We start from the raw sequence: 25,378 nt of genomic DNA on the forward strand, positions 1-25,378 counted from the left end.
GTTTTCATAAGGCACCTCCTAAGTCTGGGTCAACCCGATGACCTTTACATAGCAGTCCCATTAAAAACTTCTGCCTTCGGGGAGGGGATGGTCTTAAAAGTCCTGAGGTTTCAAAACTTTCAAAAGAGGTTTCCTGCCTTCCCTGGAACCTCTGCCAGTGACAGGCTCCCACTCTGTGGGTAGGTGAACATCTCTGATGCCCAGAAGGACGCGATCCTTACTGCCATTTCAGACGGCCACCTGGATCGGAGCATCTTCCATGGGGCTATCATGTCTGTCTTCCCCATCATTATGTACTTCTGGAAAAGGTAACTGTCTCCCTTAATCTGAGGACCATGAGGTCAGAAAAACACATTTGAGTTTTGAGAGACCTTTCTGTCTTCCTCTAGCCCTCTGCTTCAGTTTCTACTTTCGTGGGAACTACAGTGATATATCCTTATCCTGCTCACCCACTCTATCCCTCACACTGAACACTGAATCAGAGGGTGGAAGCCCATGCAAGGGGTGGGTAACTGGATCCCCCTCTCTTCTGGGCTTGCTTGGAAGAGGTGCTAGGTTTTCTTAGGTTTAGATTCCTCACCTAAAGTGAGGGCATATGTGTGTTCAGTTGCTTCAGTCTTGTCTGACTCTTTGCCACCCCATGGACTGCAGCCCACCAGGCTCTTCTGTCCATGGGATTCTCCAGGCAAGAATACCGGAGTGGATTGCCATTTCCTCCTCCAGGGGATCTTCCCTACCCAGGGATCGAACCTGTGTCTCTTACATCTCCTACATTGGCAAGTAGGTTCTTTACCATTATCCCCACCTGGGAAAGCCCCAAGGATGAGAGTGGACTGCAACTACTTGGAGGGAAATTCTGTCAAGACCAACACAATTGTATTTGTGCTTAAGGAGTCTCATGGGGGCAATAACCAGAAAACCTTTGCTCTGTTAGGCTGAAATCCCATAATTATCACTAGAGGCACAACTATTAGATATTTCCATTTTCAAAGGAGATGGACAATCAGATTTGCATGCCATATCTCTCAAGATTAAAGTAGCAAATGTGGCCATTAACTCAAAGTGAAAACATGGTGAGGAATCCGTGAAGGTCAAAATACAAACATTAAACTAACCAAATGGCCGCATGACAGATACAACATGAAGCCCACTGGTTTCAGAACCTACTTGTCATGGTTTGGGCTGAGAGACTAGCCCAGGTCCTCACAGTCTTCCCAGCCAGTTATTAAATCCTGTGGTCTACTCCAGCTCCAGCTCATGCCATCGACATAGTGACAGGCAGTACCCTAGGGGATAGTGCCCAGAGGACAGCTGGCTGAAATGTTCCCAGACCAGGTTGATTTGGACATTTAGACTATTATGTGACTCTGACTCTTGAGGGTTTCCCTTTCCTACAAAAAAAAAAATGTTGTTCATTAAAATAGAAGTGTAAAGGTTGTTTACACTTCCCATGTAGCTCAGTCAGTAAAGAATCTGCCTGCAATGCAGGAGGCCTGGGTTCAGTCCCTGGGTCAGGAAGATTCCCCTGGAGAAGGGAATGGCACCACTTCAATATTCTTGCCTGGAGAATCCCATGGACAGAGGAGCCTGGCAGCCTATAGTCCATGAGGTCATAATAGTCAGCTGGACCCCGGCAGATCCAGGGTAATTTGAAGCAGGGATGGAGTCGGCATTCTAGGAATTAATTGCTTAATTAAAAATATGGGGGGAGATTAGAAAGAAATAGTGTAGTAGGAAAATAAGTAGAAAAAAGAGGCTGAATAACCTGGTTTACGTGGAGAACCAATAAAATAACGAGACAAGGAGTTTGCACCACTTACGTAGGCCACCGGTGCCCACTTGAATAGCAGAGGGTGCCCCACCTTGGGCTCCCTCTCGTGTGGGTCTTAGAAACCAGGGCAAAATTAGCAGGCTTGGCAAGCCTCCATACTCCAGATGGGAATTCAGCCAGAAGGTGAGAGAAAGAACGACATGAGGAGACCAGTCTTTCCGGGAACTGATCCATTTCTTTATTTTCCAAATCCACTTTTATCCTTTTAGTTATACATAGAAATAAATGTGTTCTCAGAATATCTTTGTTCTTACAAGGGTCTTACATTTGTTTTACAATATCTTCTGGTCTGGATACCGATTAACATTTTTATGGCCCCACCTTACTTTCTATTGATAAAGGTTAATCGATCAGAAAAGTTATTCCCCTTAAGATCTATTTAGTCTTAAGATAGTGATAAAGTTACATTTTTGCATAGCAAGGACACAGAGATTTATAACAAAGAAAGAGGAATACAATGATCTATAAAGAGAAAATTCATTAACTCAGTAAGTCTAGTATTGCTAACATCAAAACCACTATATTTCCTTTTCTACATTTCAATTACATTGATTAACATACTCCCAGGTGCCTAAGGAAATGGAGGCGTGGCAGCAATCAACTCAGCAATGAAACCCTGCACCAACATGATTTCTAACTAACTCACTAGTATTCTTCTATTAAGTTTCTAACTTCTCTAAAGAATCCGAAACTTTAAAGCATCTTGTGCCTCTCACGGTTCAGTTCAGTTCAGTCGCTCAGTCGTGTCCGACTCTTTGCGACCCCATGAATCGCAGCACTCCAGGCCTCCCTGTCCATCACCATCTCCCGGCGTTCACTCAGATGGAGTTCACTCATGTCCATCGAGTCCGTGATACCATCCAGCCATCTCATCCTCAGTCATCCCCTTCTCCTCCTGCCCCCAATCCCTCCCAGCATCAGTCTTTTCCAATGAGTCAACTCTTCGCATGAGGTGGCCAAAGTACTGGAGTTTCAGTGTTAGCATCATTCCTTCCAAAGAAATCCCAGGGCTGATCTCCTTCAGAATGGACTGGTTGGATCTCCTTGCAGTCCAAGGGACTCTCAAGAGTCTTCTCCAACACCACAGTTCAAAAGCATCGATTCTTCGGGGCTCAGCTTTCTTCACAGTCCAACTCTCACATCCATACATGACCACTGGAAAAACCATAGCCTTGACTAGATGGACCTTAGTCGGCAAAGTAATGTTTCTGGTTTCGAAGATACTATCTAGGTTGGTCATTACTTTTCTTCCAAGGAGTAAGCGTCTTTTCATTTCATGGCTGCAGTTACCATCTGCAGTGATTCTGGAGCCCCCCAAAATAAAGTCTGACACTGTTTCCACTGTTTCCCCATCTACTTCCCACGAAGTGATGGGACCAGATGCCATGATCTTCGTTTTCTGAATGTTGAGCTTTAAGCCAACTTTTTCACTCTCCTGTTTCACTTTCATCAAGAGGCTTTTTAGCTCCTCTTCACTTTCTGCCATAAGGGTGGTGTCATCTGTATATCTGAGGTTATTGATATTTTTCCTGGCAATCTTGATTCCAGCTTGTGTTTCTTCCAGTCCAGCGTTTCTCATGATGTACTCTGCATATAAGTTAAATAAGCAGGGTGACAATATACAGCCTTGACGTACTCCTTTTCCTATTTGGAACCAGTGTGTTGTTCCATGTCCAGTTCTAACTGTTGCTTCCTGACCTGCATCCAGATTTCTCAAAAGGCAGGTTAGGTGGTCTAGTATTCCCATCTCTTTCAGAACTTTCCACAGTTTATTGTGATCCACACAGTCAAAGGCTTTGGCATAGTCAATAAAGCAGAAATGGATGCTTTTCTGGAACTCTCTTGCTTTTTCCATGATCCATCGGATGTTGGCAATTTGATCTCTGGTTCCTCTGCCTTTTCTAAAACCAGCTTGAACATCAGGAAGTTCATGGTTCACATATTGCTGAAGCCTGGCTTGGAGAATCTTGAGCGTTACTTTACTAGCGTGTGAGATGAGTGCAGTTGTGCAGTAGTTTGAGCATTCTTTTGCATTGTCTTTCTTTGGGATTGGAATAAAAACTGACCTTTTCCAGTCCTGTGGCCACTGCTGAGTTTTCCAAATTTGCTGGCATATTGAGTGTAGCACTTTCACAGCATCATCTTTCAGGATTCGAAAGAGCTCAACTGGAATTCCATCACCTCCACTAGCTTTGTTTGTAGTGATGCTTTCTAAGGGCCACTTGACTTCACATTCCAGGATGTCTGGCTCTAGATTAGTGATCACACCATGGTGATTATCTGGGTCATGAAGATCTTTTTTGGACAGTTCTTCCGTGTATTCTTGCCACCTCTTCTTAATATCTTCTGCTTCTATTAGGTCCAGACCATTTCTGTCCTTTATTGAGCACATCTTTGCATGAAATATTCCCTTGGTATCTCTAATTTTCTTGAAGAGATCTCTAGTCTTTCCCATTCTGTTGTTTTCCTCTATTTCTTTGCATTGATCACTGAGGAAGGCTTTCTTATCTCTTCTTGCTATTCTTTGGAACTCTGCATTCAGATGCTTATATCTTTCCTTTTCTCCTTTGCTTTTCACCTCTCTTCTTTTCACAGCTATTTGTAAGGCCTCCTCAGACAGCCATTTTGCTTTTTGCATTTCTTTTCCATGGGGATGGCCTTGATCCCTGTCTCCTGTACAGTGTCACAAACCTCCGTCCATAGTTCATCAGGCACTCTATCTATCAGATCTAGCCCCTTAAATCTATTTCTCACTTCTACTGTATAAATCATAAGGGATTTGATTTAGGTCATTCCTGAATGGTCTAGTGGTTTTCCCTACTTTCTTCAATTTGAGTCTGAATTTGGTAATAAGGAGTTCATAATCTGAGCCACAGTCAGCTCCTGGTCTTGTTTTTGTTACTGTATAGAGCTTCTCCATCTTTGGCTGCAAAGAATATAATCAATCTGATTTTGGTGTTGACCATCTGGTGATGTCCATGTGTAGAGTATTCTCTTGTGTTGTTGGAAGAGGGTGTTTGCTATGACCAGTGCATTTTCTTGGCAAAACTCTATTAGTCTTTGCCCTGCTTCATTCCATATTCCAAGGCCAAATCTGCCTGTTACTCCAGGTGTTTCTTGACTTCCAGTCCCCTAGAATGAAAAGGACATCTTTTTGGGTGTTAGTTCTACAAGGTCTTGTAGGTCTTCATAAAACCGTTCAACTTCAGCTTCTTCAGTGTTACTGGTTGGGGCATAGACTTGGATTACTGTGATATTGAATGGTTTGCCTTGGAGATGAACAGAGATCATTCTGTCATTTTTGAGATTGCATCCAAGTACTGCATTTTGGACTCTTTTGCTGACCATGATGGCTACTCCATTTCTTCTAAGGGATTCCTGCCCGCAATAGTAGATGTAATGGTCATCTGAGTTAAATTCACCCATTCCAGTCCATTTTAGTTCGCTGATTCCTAGAATGTTGACGTTCACCCTTGCCATCTCTTGTTTGACCACTTCCAATTTGCCTTGATTCATGGACCTGACATTCCAGGTTCCTATGCAATATTGCTCTTTACAGCATTGGATCTTGCTTCTATCACCAGTCACATCCACAGCTGGGTATTGTTTTTGCTTTGGGTCCATCCCTTCATTCTTTCTGGAGTTATTTCTCCACTGATCTCCAGTAGCATATTGGGCACCTACTGACCAGGGGAGTTCCTCTTTTGGTATCCTATCATTTTGCCTTTTCATACTGTTCATGGTGTTCTCAAGGCAAGAATGCTGAAGTGGTTTGCCATTCCCTTCTCCAGTGGACCACATTCTGTCAGACCTCTCCACCATGGCCCACCTATCTTGGGTTGCCCTGCAGGCATGTCTTAGTTTCATTGAGTTAGACAAGGCTGTGGTCCTAGTGTGATTAGATTGGCTAGTTTTCTGTGATTATGGTTTCAGTGTGTCTGCCCTCTGATGCCCTCTTGCAACACCTACCATCTTACTTGGGTTTCTCTTACCCTGGGCGTGGGGTATCTCTTCACAGCTGCTCCAGCAAAGCACAGCCGCTGCTCCTTACCTTGGATGAGGGGTATCTCCTTACCGCCACAGTTCCTGACCTTCAACATGGGATAGCTCCTCTAGGCCCTCCTGCGCCTGCATAGCCACAACTCCTCAGGTTGCTCCTCCAGGCAGCCAGCCCTGGCCTCGAGCGGGGCTTGGGAGGCAGTAAACAATCACATGTGGCTGGATAATCCTGTCAGGCAGGCTAGAGAGCAATCAGAGGAGTTTTTTGGACCACGCCCAGAAGATTTATTATCTAAAAGCTCTAAATTAACTTTTTCCAGAGAAAGGTGGTGGGGGGACAGCCCCTGTTAATGTCAGAAGAGTAGGTGGAAAGCATAACACAGTAAAGCAGGCAGACTCTGGTTTTGGGGGCAAATGCTCGGTAACAGGGGGTCTCCTGAGGCTCCATCCCACCTTTGCGTATGCTGAGCCTCCTTCCTCATGACCTTTGCCACGGGTGGAGTTCCTCAGGCTGGCTCCGGGCAAGTGACTAAACCACAGGTTGTTTACCCATCATCAGCCTTTACTTTAAAATCACCAAGGTAATAAATTATTTAATGTAGAATTTAAAAAATACAAAAATCTAAGATCAAGATAATCAGTTTAGCCTTTTATTTTTTATTTTTCATTATTATTTTGTGTATGTCCCCACCACATGACATGCAGAATCTTAGTTCCCCAACCAGGGATAGAGCCTGTACCCCTTGCAGTGAAAGCACAGAGTCTTAACCATTAGACCAAGAAGGAAGCTCCCAGGTTAGCCTTTTGAACACCAATTTTTATCTAGCACTTAAATTTAAACTTGATTCTAGTTCTCCAAACCAGGACTCAATGGAAACTCATCCTAAAACTTTCCAGACATTTAGAAGCCCCTGAGAAATACATGCTGTTCCTGGTTGGAGTCAGTGTTCAGCTCTTCCTCAGACCTATTGAGGAAGTATGGAGGTGCTTCAGGCAGGCTTTGAATCCCTAATCCTCATGGAGCCGGTTCTTTACTTCCTTTCTTGTGCACTTACAAAGAGTTTCATGTTGTGCAAACTGTGTTCATGCACATTACCCCGACAGCCTCTCATTAACACTGTGAGCTGGGTGGGGCAAAGTCTTACTGTCACTATTTTATAGATGAGGAAACTGAGGTTCAGAGTGATTAAGGGACTCGCCCAGGATCACTTGGTAAGTAGTAAAACCAGGACTAGAAGCCAGGTCTCTTGGTCTCTTAAGCACCATAAAGAATGCATTTGTGGCATAGTGGGTGGTTCATGATGAAAGGGACACCCAGTTCAGTAAGTGGAATGGGAAAAACCAACTGTGAATGAATAGAGTACCCTTCAGGGAGGAGGAGGAAGGGTGGAGGTCAAGACACCAAGACTGACCTCCAAGAGATCGCCATCCAACAGCAGGCTGATGGAGAGCAAAGGGTTAGAGGCCATGGAGGAAGGGGTGGGGAGTGTTCCAGGATTTCTAGGGAGTGAGAGTTCCCAGGTTGCAGTGAGTCTGCATGAGGAGCCAGGGTCTACTCCAGGGAAAGGGCTCTGGGGAATAAGCTGAGGGGATCACAGACCCCAGTTAAAGGACAGGTTGGAAACCAAGAATCAGGCCCCTGGAGGAGGCCAGTCACTCTGACTGTTCCAGGTAGGGTCATAGATAGTGATTTCCCCCCCCCCCCCCCCACCCACTGCCCCAGTCTAAGGCTGAAGTCAGCATCCCAGCAGTTAGCCCCACCAAGGCCTCAGTGCTGCATATTCTTTACAGACTCCATTCACTGGTGATTCCAGAAGGAAGTCCTAACATCCCACCCAGGCCAGGCATTCACTGAAGCTGGGCCTGGACAAAGAGGCGGCCTCAGAGGGCCTCTGACAGGCAGCACTCTGAGGCCCAGGGCTCTCCTCCTCTCTATAGGACACCACCCCCTCTCTGCGAGGACTGGTCCCCACCCACTTCCTTTGTGCTCAGTGGTCTAGCCCCTTCAGTGGGTGGTTTTCTCTCTGTGACCTGAAGCCATTTTTCTTACAGGTTTTGTGCCTGGAAGGCAATCCGGTCTTACCTCCAATACATGGGAAAGAAGTTCAAGGACGTAATAATTTCTCCCAAACCTGTGTACAAGTACCCTCCTTGGAGTGGAGGTAAGCTTCACTGTGACACACAGCCCCATTCTCTAGCAGACGAGACTCACGAAGGGAGAACAAAGCCCAGAAGGACCAGCTGTAATACTTCACAGAGGGTGTTTGCTGGGGGTTGGCCATCTTATTAACTTGGCCCTCAGAGAAGCATTAACACCTTATTTTATCAGTGGCTTTCAGTGCTAGCAAAAGGGTACCCCACCCACACACTGCTCCCCGGCAGTAACTCCCAGAGTGCTGTGGGGACATAGGTCTCAGACTCCGTGGTCAGTAACAGAGGTGGCAAGCTACTTCACTACCATGGATGAAGGTTCCTGCTCCAACTATCTCCACCCAACCTTACCATTTGAAAGAGCAAAAGTCTTACACTAAGTTGTGTCCAATGCTTTGTGACCCCATGGACTGTAGCCCACCTGGCTCCTCTGTCCATGGAATTCTCTAGGCAAGAATACTCCAGTGGACTGCCATGCGTTCCTAGGGGATCTTCCTGACCCAGGGATCAAACCGGGTCTCCCACATTGCTGGCAGATCTTTTACTGTCTGAGCCACCAGGGAAGCACATCTATTTTATAGTGTTCAGTTCAGTTCAGTCGCTCAGTCGTGTCCGACTCTTTGCGACCCCATGAATCGCAGCATGCCAGGCCTCCATGTCCATCACCATCTCCCGGAGTTCACTCAGATTCACCTCCATCAAGTCGATGATGCCATCCAGCCATCTCATCCTCTGTCGTCCCCTTTTCCTCCTGCCCCCAATCCCTCCCAGCATCAGAGTCTTTTCCAGTGAGTCACCTCTTCACATGAGGTGGCCAAAGTACTGGAGTTTCAGCTTTAGCATCATTCCTTCCAAAGAAATCCCAGGGTTGAGCTCCTTCAGGATGGACTGTTTGGATCTCCTTGCAGTCCAAGGGACTCTCAAGAGTCTTCTCCAACACCACAGTTCAAAAGCATCAATTCTTTGGCACTCAGCCTTCTTCACAGTCCAACTCTCACATCCATACATGACTACTGGAAAAACTATAGCCTTGACTAGATGGACCTTTGTTGACAAAGTAATGGCTCTGCTTTTCAATATGCTATCTAGGTTGGTCATAACTTTTCTTCCAAGGAATAAGTGTCTTTTAATTTCATGGTTGCAATCACCATCTGCAGTGATTTTGGAGCCCCCCAAAATAAACTCTGACACTGTTTCCACTGTTTCCCCATCTATTTCCCACGAAGTGATGGGACGAGATGCCATGATCTTCCTTTTCTGAATGTTGAGCTTTAAGCCAACTTTTTCACTCTCCCCTTTCACTCTCATCAAGAGGCTTTTGAGTTCCTCTTCACTTTCTGCCATAAGGGTGGTGTCATCTGTATATCTGAGGTTATTGATATTTCTCCCGGCAATCTTGATTCCAGCTTGTGTTTCTTCCAGTCCAGCGTTTCTAATGATGTACTCTGCATATAAGTTAAATAAGCAGGGTGACAATATACAGCCTTGACTTACTCCTTTTCCTATTTGGAACCAGTGTGTTGTTCCATGTCCAGTTCTAATGGTGGCTTCCTGACCTGCATATAGGTTTCTCAAGAGGCTGGTCAAGTGGTCTAGTATTCCCATCTCTTTCAGAATTTTCCACAGTTTATTGTGATCCACACAGTCAAAGGCTTTGGCATAGTCAATAAAGCAGAAATGGATGCTTTTCTGGAACTCTCTTGCTTTTTCCATGATCCATCGGATGTTGGCAATTTGATTTCTGGTTCCTTTGCCATTTCTAAAACCAGCTTGAACATCAGGAAGTTCACGGTTCACGTATTGCTGAAGCCTGGCTTGAAGAATTTTGAGCATTACTTGACTAGCATGTGAGATGAGTGCAATTGTGCGGTAGTTTGAGCATTCTTTTGCATTGTCTTTCTTTGGGATTGGAATGAAACTGACCTTTCCCAGTCCTGTGGCCACTGCTGAGTTTTCCAAATTTGCTGGCATGTTGAGTGCAGCACTTTCACAGCATCATCTTTCAGGATTTGAAAGAGCTCAACTGGAATTCCATCACCTCCACTAGCTTTGTTTGTAGTGATGCTTTCTAAGGGCCACTTGACTTCACATTCCAGGATGTCTGACTCTAGATTAGTGATCACACCATGGTGATTATCTGGGTCATGAAGATCTTTTTTGGACAGTTCTTCCATGTATTCTTGCCACCTCTTCTTAATATCTTCTGCTTCTGTTAGGTCCAGACCATTTCTGTCCTTTATCGAGCCCATCGTTGCATGAAATGTTCCCTTAGTATCTCTAATTTTCTTGAAGAGATCTCTTGTCTTTCCCATTCTGTTCTTTTCCTCTATTTCTTTGCATTGATCACTGAGGAAGGCTTTCTTATCTCTTCTTGCTATTCTTTGGAACTCTGCATTCAGATGCTTATATCTTTCCTTTTCTCCTTTGCTTTTCACTTCTCTTCTCTTCACAGCTATTTGTAAGGCCTCCTCAGACAGCCATTTTGCTTTTTTGCATTTCTTTTCCATGGGGATGGTCTTGATCCCTGTCTCCTGTACAGTGTCATGAACCTCAGTCCATAGTTCATCAGGCACTCTATCTATCAGATCTAGCCCCTTAAATCTATTTCTCACTTCCACTGTATAATCATAAGGGATTTGATTTAGGTCATTCCTGAATGGTCTAGTGGTTTTCCCTACTTTCGTCAATTTAAGTCTGAATTTGGCAATAAGGAGCTCATGATCTGAGCCACAGTCAGCTCCCAGTCTTGTTTTTGCTGACTATATAGAGCTTTTCCTTCTTTGGCTGCAAAGAATATAATCAATCTGATTTCGGCGTTGACCATCTGGTAATGTCCATGTGTAGAGTCTTCTCTTGTGTTGTTGGAAGAGGGTGTTTGCTATGACCAGTGCATTCTCTTGGCAAAATTCTATTAGCCTTTGCTCTGCTTCATTCCATATTCCAAGGCCAAATTTGCCTGTTACTCCAGGTGTTTCTTGACTTCCTACTTTTGCATTCCAGTCCCCTATAATGAAAAGGACATCTTTTGGGGGTGTTAGTTCTAAAAGGTCTTGTAGGTCTTCATAGAACTGTTCAACTTCAGCTTCTTCAGTGTTACTGGTTGGGGCATAGACTTGGATTACTGTGATACTGAATGGTTTGCCTTGGAAACGAACAGAGATCATTCTGTCGTTTTTGAGATTGCATTCAAGTACTGCATTTCAGACTCTTTTATTGACCATGATGGCTACTCCATTTCTTCTGAGGGATTCCTGCCCACAGTAGTAGATGTAATGGTCATCTGAGTTAAATTCACCCATTCCAGTCCATTTTAGTTTGCTGATTCCTAGAATGTTGATGTTCACTCTTGCCATCTCCTGTTTGACCACTTCCAATTTGCCTTGATTCATGGACCTGGCATTCCAGGTTCCTATGCAATATTGCTCTTTATAGCATTGGATCTTGCTTCCATCACCAGTCACATCCACAACTGGGTATTGTTTTTGCTTTGGCTCCATCCCTTCATTCTTTCTGGAGTTATTTCTCCACTGATCTCCAGTAGCATATTGGGCACCTACTGACCTGGGAAGTTCCTCTTTCAGTATCCTATCATTTTGCCTTTTCATGGGGTTCTCAAGACAAGACTATTGAAGTGGCTTGCCATTCCCTTCTCCAGTGGACCACATTCTGTCAGATCTCTCCACTATGACCAGCCCGTCTTGGGTGTCCCCACACAGCATGGCTTAGTTTCATTGAGTTAGACAAGGCTGTGGTCCATGTGATTAGATTGGCTAGTTTTCTGTGAGTATGGTTTCAGTGTGTCTGCCCTCTGATGCCCTCTCGCAACACCTACCGTCTTACTTGGGTTTCTCTTACTTTGTACGTGGGGTATCTCTTCATGGCTGCTCCAGCTAAGCGCAGCCATTGCTCCTTACCTTGGACGAGGGGTATCTCCTCACCACCACCCCTCCTGACCTTGAACATGGAGTAGATCCTCTAGGCCCTCTTGCGCCTGCACAGCCATCACTCCTTGGATGTGGGGTTGTTCCACCTGGCCGCCACCCCAACCTCGGGCATGGGGTATAGTGTTAAGTAAGAAAATTAGGAAGTGGAGGGAGAGTATGATTTTAGCATGGTAAATATAAATATGTATTTATGTAATATTTATGAAACACAGGAAAGAACTTAGAAATATAGTATCAATAGAATTATCTCTGGGTAATGTGATTATGAGAGGCTTATACAGTTATTATTAACATATATTAATCAATAAATATATACATATGTATGTTTTCTTAATGCAGAGCAGTTAAACTCAGCCCCTTCCCAGATACCTGCTGTGAAATCAGTACTTGAGCAAAGAAGGGAATTTTAAAGAGAGGGAGGAGGGTTCACAGGGAAGTGCCTGGCGAGGGGTAAGGCTGGATGTCTCTGCAGTAGAAATTTTGGGGAACAAAGTTAACAGATCTGTGAACTGTACCAGCATCAGGACAAGACACAGAAACAGGACAAGAAACTTAAAAACGGCTACGAACTGTCCTGAGACAACAGGAGCTGAGTGTTCTGTTGGTTCAGCTCTAAGCCGCCCCATTCTCATGTCCATTTCCCCAGATACCCACCCCTGCCCCTACCCCATCCCCCACAAACAAGCACCCCACCTGCTTCCTGGAGTGCAAACAAGAGTCCTTCAGACCTCAGCCCATCTCTGGCTGACCCCCCAAATGGTAAGGGAAGCAAGGCTGGCTCGTGTAGAGCGTCCTGCCCCTCTGAGCGTGTCCTCACCTCAGTCCGAAACACATCACCTTCCTCTCCCACTGCAGTCACCCCAAGGGTCTATGAATACTGCTCGTCATCCTTGTCTCAGCAGCTGGAAGTGTCACATAGGCAGACGGAAATCAGCAGTCTACTTAGGATGTGGGGCAGAATGTCCCTGGGGTGCAAGGGCTTATTGGTGATGCCAGTTGGGGCAGGGGAGGAGAGGAGCAGTAAGAGGAAAAGGAGAGGGAGCAGGGCAGGCAGGAAGGGCAAGTGCTGCTCACTCAGAAGAGCCAGAAAGTGTCCCTTAGCAGTGGCCCCAGAGCTTCCCGCCTTTGGCTCCCTTCCTCCTGCTGAGCTCCCAGGAAGCAAATGCCCAAATCCTTTCTGATGTCTGAAGAGGGCAGCAGGGCACCTTGAGCTAAGGGTCAGGCCACTTGGATTCTCAGCCTGGAGAGTCCTGGGCCATCTTGCTTCCCTGTCTCAGCCTCACGCCCCTGATCTCCGTTGCAGAGGTGGTGGAGTTGGAGGTAGTGTTCTATCACTTACATCCTATAATCTGAAGAATGGTAAACAGGGGCTTTCTTGCTGACTTACACAGACTTACTCTGTTGGGCATCACTGTACTGTGCCCCTTCTTCCTTCCCCAGGAGACCAAGCCATCCTAAGATTCACCTTGTGCAGAGGTATTGAGTGGTTGCAGCCTCTACCTCGGGATGTGCCAGGAAGTCTAATCCAAAACTGTGAGTTGGAGGTGGAAGTCCACTGATATCAAAAGTCCACTGCTCATTTAGAGGGTGACAGGAAGGCCAAGTCTCCCTACTGACCAGGAAGAAACCAAGACCCCCAAAATGTGAAGTGACTGCCACTCACAAGGGATGGGGGGTGAGAACCAGGGCTCCGTGCACAGCTCCCATTTGAATAATTATATCTTCCTGATAATCGCTCCTGGTATAGACCCTTCAAGGGGAATGCCTTAAGCTTCTCTGTCTCTCTCCTGGCTTTCGACCATTCCCAGGCGTGGTGTGTGATCCTTATTAAGAGACAATAGTAACATCCCAATGGGAACATTTTCCTCCCACTGAGAGTACCTGCTGACTGAAACAGGACCTCCACCCCACACCATCTACTTTCCAGAGGCTCCTGCTACTGATCTTCTTATCCCTGTAATAAACTCTCTAGCTCTAGCTTCACATTTTGGGGTCCTTGTTATATCCTTTTTTCTTCCCCATCTTCAGCCTCGAGCCAGTTCCACCCCCAAGCACTAAACCTGCCTCTGTGGTCTACACGGTCTCTCCCAGCCAGCCTTTCCTTTCTATCCCAGTTGTCAGCATTTGTTTCCAGGTCAGGAGATACTGCTTCTCTGCTTCCTGAATGCATGAGGTGCCAGCTTGCCCTACCTGCCTGTTCGTTTATGTCCCCTTGTTGCCTAATGAGGGAGGCAGCTACAGAATATTCCCATGATCTGTAAAATCCAAACAGCCCTCAAGTCTTGTGATTCTAGTGCTCCTCTGGCAGATTAATCTCCTTATTTTACTTCCTTGGATCTATGAGGTTGGCATCATGACCTCTGCATCCAAATGAAATGTCTCCTAAGACAAATATATATATATATATTTGTCCAGCCCAGAAATGAGGCTCCTAAATGTCCCTGGAGCACCGCTGCTTCCCCCTCCCTTTCCCGACTCCTTCCCTGGAGGCTGTCCTGGAATGACCTTCCGATGAGTGCCTGTGCCATTCGTGCTGATGTGTTTTTCTCTGTTTTTGTCTTTAGCTTCATCTAGCATCTTTACTCAGTCAAGACATGCGATCTCTGCCATGCAGCTGTGTCCTGTCTCAGGGTAGGAATGAGCTGGAAGTCCTTTTCTTTGCTCCAGAAGAAGTTGCTTTGTCCAAGTATACGATGGGAGAAGGGGGAGAAACCTAGCTCCACATTCCAACACCCCTTGGCATACAGAACCAAGAAGCTGAGCTTCTCAAGAGGCTTATAGTCAGGCTAGTGAGGGAAGGGTTTCTCTATGGGTTGTTGTCCACCTCCATCAAAACGGACACTTTTAAGAAATTGGAGCCCCTGACCCACCTCCCAGTAGAATGCTATTGGTGGGGGAAGTGTCCCAGATGATCTTTTGTTGCTGGCTGCCCTAATACTCTGGGGGCTTCCCAGGTGGTGCTAGTGGGTACAGCACTCGCCTGCCATGCAGGAGATGTAAGAGACATTAAGTTCGATCCCTGGGTTGGGAAGATCCCATGGAGGAGGGTATGGTAACCCACTCCAGTATTCTTGCCTGAAGAAATCCCATGGACAGAGGAGCCTGGTGGGCTACAGTCCATAGGGTCACAAAGAGTGGGACTTGACTGAAGCAACATAACACACTAATACTCCAGTCCTCCAGAGTATAAGACAGGAAAGAAGAGCTATTCTTCTGCATGGCCAGATATTGCAGTAAGGATAGAAAGGATTTGAGACTGTCAAAATCTGATTTAGCCTAATTCACTTCGGTACAAGCATCAGAGCGGGACTGATGGTAAATTAGGGCTATAGGAGAGTCCCTAGGGGTGTCATGGAAACAGTTCCAAAGAGCTACTGGAAGGTCAAGTTTATAGACAGTAGGCTCTATGAATGGCAGGCCTGGCTTCTCACCAGCCATCCTACCTTCTCAAACCTGCTGCAAGTCCAAAAGGGGCTTGGAGCTGCCCAAGTATCATTTGCTGGTGCTGGTGCCTGGAAGACAAGCCAGAAACCGGGGGGCTCTTTGCACAGAAAGGCAATGAGTTGCTTCAGAGTTACAAGTTCCTGAAGAGGAAGATGAGGATAAGAATGCTGGGGTTAAAAGGGTTTAGATTTTGGCCATCGCCACACTTAAAGGGGAGGACAGCAACCAACCAGCAGAGAGTACAGCGCTAGTTTCCTCAATGCCACTGTGATAACTGGCCACTCTCCTCTCTCCCTTCAGACCAAAATTACCCAGCACCAAAAAGGAGAAGAAGTAATCAAGTCAGACCCCCAACAGAGACACATCATCTCTCAGAAGCCTCCTCCCACTGACAGAACCTTTTCTGGTCAGAAATGAAATGCCCTGACACCATCTGCCCCTGGAAAGATCAGTGGGGGAGCAGCCCAGACATGGTGGGACCAGACTGCGGTGGCTAAGATGGGAGTGGAGAGAAGCACCTCTGCCCCCCACCCCATTCTGTCCTGGAGTCTGGGACAGTCTTTTCATGGTGGGTGTGCAACAGAACACCTATCCTCAGGGTCTGGACACCTGTTGCTCTGCAGCCACATGGCCTTGAGCAAATCCTTGACGCAAGGTGGTTGAAGAATCCCAGGAGACCTATTGCAGATGGCATTAAACACTCTAGGAAGCAAGGTACTGTTTCATCAGATCGGATCTTTTGTTGCGAGGATCCTCCCGTTCGGACAATGACTCACACCCCTGTTGTCTCAGCAGATCCTCACAACCCTGTGAGTGACCATGTCTGAGATCATTTATTTTTAACTAGATGAAGAACTGGCACACAGAGAAGGTAAATGAATTTCTCAAGATCACTCAGTAGTAAGTGGCAGAGTCTGGACCAGAACACACCACTTCCGATTCTCTGGCCAGTTCTCATTGCATGGTGACCATCTGCACAGCTTTCCACACCAAAGGAAGAGTTCTTCCCTGGAATTCTGTCCATTTGCCAAATTTATCGATTAAGAGACTCAGGAAAATGTCTAGCCTATAAGCCAAATTACTGTCATCAGAGTGGCCAGGCCCATTTTCTGTCCTTTGAAGACAATTGGGAGCAAAATGAGTCAGAATATCCTAAATAAGCCCTCCACATGGCTCATTGATTCCATGGGTTGCAGGACAAGGAAAAACTAGAAAGCTTATTGGAGAATCTGGTCTAATTTCCAAACAAAGTATCCTGCTATGCTGATGACCTTTATTCCCTAGACTTTTCTCAAGATGATAGGTGTTGAGATGTGAGGACAGCAGGGCTCATGCCCACCCAGGACTGTAGAATCATCTGGGTGGGGCTGTGACTATGACAGGTCCAGGAATACTGTAGGCAAATATGACTAGGGCGGGTCTGGATATAGACAAGGAGTGGGGAGCCTCTCGGGCACTGGGACAAAGTCCAGCAGAGCAAGCATTCAACATAAGGGGACCCAGAGGAAGGGAGTAAGACCTCCTCCTCCCTCAACAGGGCCAGGGCTCCAGAAAAGGGCTTCAGTTAACAGAAGCAGCAGAGGGCATGAGACAGAATTCCAGTTCCCAAAACTCAGGCAAGAAACTAAGGCAAGATGCCAGGAAAAGGATGGAGAAGAGCCCTGTTACTGGAACTGAGGTGCCAGGAATGAGCTTGGTCCAAAAGAACAGGAATCAGAACGTGGAACCAGAGAAGATGTCAGGCCAGCAACAAGGTGACAGATGAGGATCTAATAAAATACCAACTCAGGGCCATTGCCTGCCTACCCTTGCCGTGGGCTGAGGCAAGGCTGGACCCATAGGCTGGCAGTAAGTGGGTCCCACTGAAGGAAAAGAAACGTTCAGTGGCCTCATTCAAAGCTGTGATCTTTGCTTGTTTTTCAATTCTCTTTCTCTCTCTGCACGCTCACTCATAGGTGTATTCATGCACAGGTCTGCAAGCATAACATGAAAACATGTTATTTAAAAGGCCTCATGACACTTAGGAGGACCACTCTGAGTAGGAAAAAACTGTACTCTTTTATTGAGTCTCACTGGTTGCTTCCCATGGTTTCTTATTCTCTCACTTCAGAGACCCCTGATGTGAGAGAAGAAGAAACTTCAGATCCTCAGAGATCTGGTGTTAGGGATAACACCAGAAGTAGGTAAATGTCCCAAAGGCAATCACCTGAGGGATGCAGGTGGGTCATGTAAGAGGGTAAGGCAACCCCCAAGAGATAACAAGGTGGTAGAGGCTGTGATGAGCTGGATCACACAGCTCAAAGGGGACATTGACAATCAGCTCAAGCTGCCATTCCAGTGCTGTCAGAGTTCTTTACTTGGGAAAAAATGAAAAAAAGAAAAGGAAGGAGGACGTGAAAGAGAGAGAAGGAAGAGGGGGAGAAAAGGGGAAAGGAAGGAAAAAAGAAAAATAAAAAAGTATGAGATGTCTAGAATTTTTATAACGTGCAGGTTAAGCAAAACCTGGCTGTGGGCAAGCTTGGTCTACAGCGCAGTGAGCTGCAGTTTTTGCTTTGAGCCATTTCTTTCCCTTTGAAATTATGTTTGGGTTCTGGGTCATCAGAATGGAGAAAAAGATGTCCCCACAATAGACCTACAGGGGCCACAGACCTCTAAGGAAAGGGCTGAGGCAGAAGAGACAGGTAAGGAAGCTGGTCTACTCTTGTCCCTTGTATTCTTTTTCTTTTTCAATTAATTAATTTACTCTGCTGAGTCTTAGTTGCCTCAGGCAGGATCTTTTGTTGCGGCATGCAGGCTTTAGTTGTTGCTTGTGGGTCTAGTTCCCTGACCAGGCATCGAGCCTGGACCCCCTGCATGGGGAGTGTGGAGTCTTAGCCACTGGACCATCAGGGAAATCCCTTGTATTTGTTTTCTGTTGCTACCATAATGAATGATTGGAAACTTAGTGGCTTAAAACAAAATCAAATTATTACCTTACAGTTGTGAAGGTCACAAGTCTGACCTAGGACTCATGGGGCTAATATCAAGATGTGCAGGACTGCATTCCTTTATAGGAGCTCTATGGATGGATCTGTGTCCTTGCTAGTTCAGGTTGTTGGGAGAATCCAGTCCCTGTGATTGGAGACTAAGGTCCTGTTTCCTTGCTGACTGTCAGGCTTTCCTTGCTCAGTTGAAAAAGCCTCAGCTCCTTAGTGGCAGACACAAGACCGTTGACAACTTGACCACAGGCTAGGTTTCCACATTCATCTCTTGCCTCTCCTGCTCATGAACTCCAACCTCCAGCAACACGGTTATCTAAAATGACCTTCCCTTTCTTCTCCACTGGGTGATAAGAGACATCACAGTGCCGACATCTTCTGGTTATCTCCTTTCTCCTTTTACCCTTCTGTTTCTGCAACAGTTTCCCCCCACTTTTCAGAGATACCTGTTTGTGTATGGGCTTCCCAGGAGGCGCTAATGGTAAAGAACCCACCTGCAAATGCAGGAGACGTAGGAGACATGGGTTCAATCCCTGAGCCAGGAAGATCCCCTGGAGGAGGAGATGGTAATCCACTCCAGTATCCTTGCCTAGAGAATCCCATGGACAGAGGAGCCAAGCAGCCTACAGTCCATGGGTCGCAAAGAGTCAGACATGACTGAAGCAACTTTACATGCATGTCTGTGCCTCACTTACTAGGCTATATACTTCTACAGGGCAGAGACCATGTCCTATCGTTCTTCATACCTCCAACACCTACCACAGTAATGCACGTAATAGTTGCCCCATCAATACACACTGGAAACATTTGTAAGCGAACTGTGCTGGGCGCTGAGAATGGAGTGGAGAAAACAGAATATGCAGCTCATGGCTGCCCTGACCTCACAGTCCATTAGAGTAGACGGTGCTATTGACCGGAAAATCGAATTAGTAATCAATACAATTGTGACCAGCACAATAAAGAAGAAATATCCAAATTTCCTTATGAAACATTCTTATATTCCAGTAGTACTTGATGCTTTCAGAACTTTGTTTTTTAAAGGAAGCTCATATAACCCATTCAGACTGAAGGCTGACAGAAAGAAACAGCAAAGGAGCCTGAGAGAGCTCTGTCTTCCACCTTTCAGTTCTGTGGGCCTAAAAGTGATATAAATCACCCCTCTTTCTGTAGCAGTAGTCCATCATCATGAGTGCCTCCAAATGACCCAGGTGTCACTGCAGAAGAGAGGTGCTCTCCTGTGCAGCACTTCGAGGGGGCCAGTCCTCACCCCTACTCCTCAACCAGCTCCGCATATCATTAACCGATAGAAGACGACCATGTTTACAATCGTGGGCCTCCCATAGTCTCATTAAAGAGCACAGGGATGTTACTTCCCAGAAGACTCCTAAGGTCACTTCCAATTGAAGAGGCTAGTAGAAATACTTCTCCCCATTCTGGATGAAAACCAGGGGCCAGCCATTGTCATCCAGCGTCTCTGGCACATGGGTCCCTCCCCTGAGCAGCAGAGTCCAAGCAGGAGGCCCTTCTGCCTTTCCTTCAGAGTTCCAGTTTTCCCCTGATGCAGGCTGGTTTTCTCTCCATTCCTTAGGAACTCTGTGATCACCAGCAAATTACTCAACCTCCCTGAATTCCCAACACTCTTCTCTGTGAAATGGAGGTAACAATGTCTACCCTCACAGGGTCGTGTGGAGACTAACCTGAAGTCTTGCAGGCCAAGTGCACACCACAGGGACCAGGTACCAAGTTGGGGGAGGGGACATTAGTTGCTGGTTCCCTCTTTCCACATTTTCCCCTAACTTCTCAGAACATGAAGAAAGTGATTGACTAGGAACGGTATAACTGAAGAACTAAATCCTGAGAAAATTCTAAAAGGACTTCCTCCAATTAGATACATGGTCCATGGAGGTGTGAGCCTTTACCATCCCTTTAACAGTAGAGTCCCTCTGGAGTTTTCATCTCTCAGACTTGTCCACACTGAGCCTCCAGAAATTCATTAGTTACCCTGCCTATTTAACTTATACGCAGAGAGAGATGCTGGGCTGGATGAAGCACAAGCTGGAATCAAGATTGCTGGGAGAAATATCAATAACCTCAGATATGCAGATGACACCACCCTTATGGCAGAAAGTGAAAAAGAACTAAAGAGCCTCTGGATGAAAGTGAAAGGGAGAGTGAAAAAATTGGCTTAAAGCTTAACATTCAGAAAACTAAGATCATGGCATCCAGCCCCATCACTTCATGGCAAGTAGATGGGGAAACAGTGGAAACAGTGACAGACTTTATTTTGGGGGGCTCAGGCAATGGCAACCCACTCCAGTACTCTTGCCTGGAAAATCCCATGGATGGAGGAGCCTGGTAGGCTGCAGTCCATGGGGTCACTAAGAGTCAGACACGACTGAGTGACTTCACTTTCACTTTTCACTTTCATGCATTGGAGAAGGAAATGGCAACCCACTCTAGTGTTCTTGCCTGGAGAATCCCAGGGATGGCAGAGCCTGGTGGGCTGCCATCTATGGGGTCGCGCAGCATCAGACACAACTGAAGCGACTTAGCAGCAGCAGCAAAATCACTGCAGATGGTGACTGCAGCCATGAAATTAAGATGCTTACTCCTTGGAAGGAAAGTTATGACCAACATAAACAGCATATTAAAAAGCAGAGACATTACTTTGCCAACAAAGGTCCGTCTAGTCAAGGCTATGGTTTTTCCAGTGGTCATGTACAGATGTGAGAGTTGGACTATGAAGAAAACTGAGCGCCGAAGAATTGATGCTTTTGAACTGTGGTGTTGGAGAAGACTCTTGAGAGTCCCTTGGACTGCAAGGAGATCCAACCAGTCCATCCTAAAGGAGATCAGTCCTGACTGTTCATTGGAAGGACTGATGTTGAAGCTGAAACTCCAATCCTTTGGCCACCTGATGCGAAGGGCTGACTCATCTGAAAAGACCCTGATGCTGGGAAAGATTGAGGGCAGGAGGAGAAGGGGACAACAGAGGATGACAGTTGGATGGCATCACCAACTCAATGGACATGAGTTTGGGTAAACTCCAAGAGTTGGTGATGGACAGGGAGGCCTGGCGTGCTGCAGTCCATGGGGTCACAAAGAGTCAGACATGAGTGAGCGACTGAACTGAACTGAACTGACAACTTAGGTTTTCCTATCCTGTTATTGGTGCTCGCCGAGGTGGGTGTCTGCTCTGGAAGTTAGGATTCTCTGTATTCACCTCTCTCGCCTGGGCGCCTGGGGAATAGTCATTTGTCCTGTGACTTCATTTCTCTGACAGATCGAAGATAAGTTGATTTTTCAGTTCAACTTTTTACTTACCGTGAGAATAGAGTGATGATTTCTAAGCTCCTTATGTGTTGGATCAGAAAGAAGCCTGAAGTTTCCAGATTTCTTTTTTTTTGAAAAGCTTAAGCCTGGGCCCCACCAAGGTTCTGAATTAGTCTAGGACGGGCCCCAGATGATTCTAACAGAGCTAGTTTCAAGAACTAATGATATGTGCTGTATATAGTTTATTTCTAGAGAAGAAGTGAGTGAGTGAAAGCTGCTCAGTTGTGTCCAACTCTGCGACCCCATGGACTATACAGTCCATTAATTCCCCAGACCAGAATACTGGAGTGGGTAGCTATTCCTTTCTCCAGGGGTTTTTCCCAACCCAGGAATCAAACCCAGGTCTCCCACATTGCAGGTGGGTTCTTTACCAGCTGAACCACGAGGGAAGCACAAGAATACTGAAGTGGGTAACCTATCTCTTCTCCAACAGATCTTCCCAACCCATGGATTGAAGCAGGGTCTCCCACATTGCAGGTGGATTCATTGCAGCTGAGCCACCAGGAAGCCCAAAGAAGAGAGGAAGCTAACAATGAGAATGAGCACACACTGCTTTTTCTTCTGGTCACCCTATTTTAATTTCATTTTTTCTAATTTCCAACTTCTTAATCTACCATGCTTTCATCCCTGGTCATTATCACCTTTTAGTGTGCCATATCATTTTTTTGTATTTTATTGTTTTATTTATTTATTTGACCATGCTGAATGTTGGTTGTAACATGCAAGATCTAGTTCCCTAACCAGGGATCGAACCCTGTATAGAGAGTTCAGAGTCTTAACCACTGGACCACCAGAGAAGTCCCTCTATACCTATATTAATGCTTAATTCCATCTTCCACCTCTCTCATTCTCTGTGAGGACAGAGGTCTTGGTTTGTTCACTGTAGTGTTTCTTGTTCTTTAATCACTGAAGATAGCAAAACACTGTTCTCGCCATGACTCATGAGGCATAATCACCTCCTTCCTGGACTTCTTGCCACTGAGGCTTTATTATGAAGGAAATACAAAGCTATCATACTTCAGTCGCTTTCATTTGGGCTTTATTAAAAGAGCTACTAAGTAAAATCCTACTTGATTATCTCAGTTTTACAAAATCACAAAAACAGAATCCCACCTAATACTCCAGAAGAGGAGAGAATTTTCAGGAGAGAAAGAAAGAATGAAAATCTCTGGATTGATAGTTCTCCCTGCTGGAGTTCATCCCTCCTGGAAACACGAAATCACTTTAAGATTCTTGTGTTAAGTTTTCATAGGCTTCTATTAGGGATAAACATAGTGATAGGCACATACTAATCTTTAAAAACAATAAGTATTATTAATAACTAATCCTGTTAATGTTTCTCTAGAGCCTCTGAAAATCCAATCCCCCTGTTTTATTCCACTCACTTCTCTCTATTTGTTATAAGCCTTGCTTAAGCTAAGCAAACAGTCCATAAAGCAATTAAAGCATGACTCTGGTGAAAAACACTGGAAGAAATGAGACACTGTGACACTTTTTTCCCTTGATATTTCTATTTCCTCCAATAGGAGAAGAGAGAAGGAGCATAAAAGATTTGCTGCAAGCCTGTCATGAGCTAGGTGATTAACAATAGCAGCAATTGATATTAAGCGCCTACTCAATATCAGGCACTGTGCTGGCCATGTTGGCAATCCTGAGAGCCCAAAGGGAAAGTTGGATTTCCCAACATTTCCTCTGGAGGGAGATTCTGCTGCACTTTATCCAAAGCATCTTGAAACCCCACTCTCCTAAAGTGGAGGCGAGTAGGCAATGAGAAAAAGCTGCCCTTGGAGTTAGCTCCGTGACTTACCAGTTTCCCAGGCTGCAGGAGGAACTCTTCAAAAATCAATTACAGTGAATTTAAGAAGCATCTCCTATGCACCTGTAACACGTCAGACACTGTACCAGGCTCCAGGGAAACAGGCATAAATGCCACCTACCTCTGAATACAGCACGTGGGGTAGAGTTGTTGCCTTAAGTGTGTGCAAGCTAACACCAAAGAAAGTTTCATGTGCAAACTTCAGAGGAAGCTGGGCTGGTGGGAGAGATGCCAGACTGAGAGTCCATGAGCCTGACTATCACTACTTCGTTATTCCACAGGGGAAGTTAGGGACCTGACATCTGCTTCTCTTATAGGCAAATGTCTTGAAATAACTTGAGAGACACCAGAAAGCATCCTAATGTCCTTCCCTACCACCCCACACGACACCTGCTGTCACACTTTTCAATTGTATATTTTCCGGGTCCTCAGCATTCACTGAGAGACCCATATTAACATGACAGAGCCCCCGGGGGGGGGGGGGGAGGGGGGCGGAAGGATCAACCAAACACAACGAATTTTACCAAACCACCTATTCAGTGCCAAACACATGAACAAGAAAAAAATCTCGACCTTCTAGATGTTTATATATTAAAGAAAGGCTTATAATGAGATAATTCTAACTTAGTGGTGATATATTACACTCATAGAAGCATTTACTTCTCCATTCAATAAAAATACATCAAAATTTGCTTTGTTCCAGGCACTGTACTAAGTGTCCGAGATGGAATATAATAGTGAATATGACAGACAGCATTACTGCTATCACGGAGCTAATGCTCTCATCATCATGAATAAGAAAGGTTTTTTTTTTTAATGTGAAAAAAATTTGATAATCTCAGATAACATTCAAATAGTGCTGTGGTGTCCTCAAAAACAGCAACGGTAATGAACAACTTTGGATAAGGGGAAGGCCCGTCAAAGTACAGACACTGTAGCTGAGAACTAAATGATGAAAAGGAGCTAGATACAAATTCCAGGCAGAGGAGTGAACAAGAGCCACACCCTCCAGGAGACAAAGGTCTCAGCATTCTTGAGGGACATAGACAAGGCCAGTATGGGAGGAGTCGAGCTTGCCAGGTAAGAGAGCAAAGCAACGAACACAATAATATAGGTGCTGTCCGCTCACATAAGGCCCTGCATATGGTGGCAACAGCTGGGTTTTATCCTAACTGCCATGGAAAGTCACTGAAGGATTTTCATCCAATATGACCCATGTTTTTTCAAGATCACTTTGTGGATAAAAGATTATTGGAGCATGAGGACGAAAGCACAGTAGCCAATTTCAAGGCTCATGACTCAGTCCACACGAGAAACGATGATGGTCAGAGCACAGCAGACACAAATGGCTGTGAACAGATTTAGAATTTATTTTGGTGCAGGAACCTACTGGACTTGTTAATAGACTGGATGCGGGGGCACGGGGAAAAGAGAAGCAAAAGACGGATAATTTGTAGGCAATTAGGTGGATAAATTTCAGAACATGGATATCATCTGCCTGTTTATGACGATACTAGTCATGGCTCTTGAACACTCCAGGGAAAGAGAAAAGAGTGACTTGCTTGAGGATTAATTTGGGGACACTCAGTGTTTAGCGTTTGAGCAGAGGAGGAGCTAGCTGGCAAAGGACAGTGTGGAGGAACAACCAGTGGGGAGGGAAAGTAGGTGAGTGTGATGCTGAGGGTGCTAAGGAAGACAGAGGCATGGGCAAAAGAACAGTTATACTGAATCAGCTGTGGTGTAAGCTTGATGAAGACAGAAAAGGACCACTGGATTTGGTTGCTCTGAAGGTCATGGGTAATTTTGACCTCCTAGGCTCAATGAAGGAATGGATGAAAAGCCCCGAGACACATCCTCACAGTGACCACCCAGCCTAGCTGAA

The 25,378-nt window shown here is 45.7% G+C and overlaps 1 protein-coding gene across 1 annotated transcript in view; it reads left to right on the forward strand.

The window, feature by feature from the left end:
• Positions 1-16,245, forward strand: part of RGSL1 (regulator of G protein signaling like 1) — a 66,585-nt gene extending 50,340 nt beyond the window's left edge. Inside the window, exons 18-22 of the mRNA XM_060395964.1 lie at positions 184-308; positions 7,883-7,992; positions 13,366-13,458; positions 14,490-14,556; positions 15,670-16,245. Of these exons, the coding sequence (XP_060251947.1) occupies positions 184-308; positions 7,883-7,992; positions 13,366-13,458; positions 14,490-14,556; positions 15,670-15,706 (432 nt within the window). The 3' untranslated portion in view covers positions 15,707-16,245. The remainder of the gene's footprint in view (positions 1-183; positions 309-7,882; positions 7,993-13,365; positions 13,459-14,489; positions 14,557-15,669) is intronic.
• The last annotated feature ends 9,133 nt before the right edge of the window (positions 16,246-25,378 follow it).

Source organism: Ovis aries, chromosome 12 (genome assembly GCF_016772045.2).
Source record: "Ovis aries strain OAR_USU_Benz2616 breed Rambouillet chromosome 12, ARS-UI_Ramb_v3.0, whole genome shotgun sequence".
Classification (NCBI taxonomy): Eukaryota; Metazoa; Chordata; class Mammalia; order Artiodactyla; family Bovidae; genus Ovis; species Ovis aries.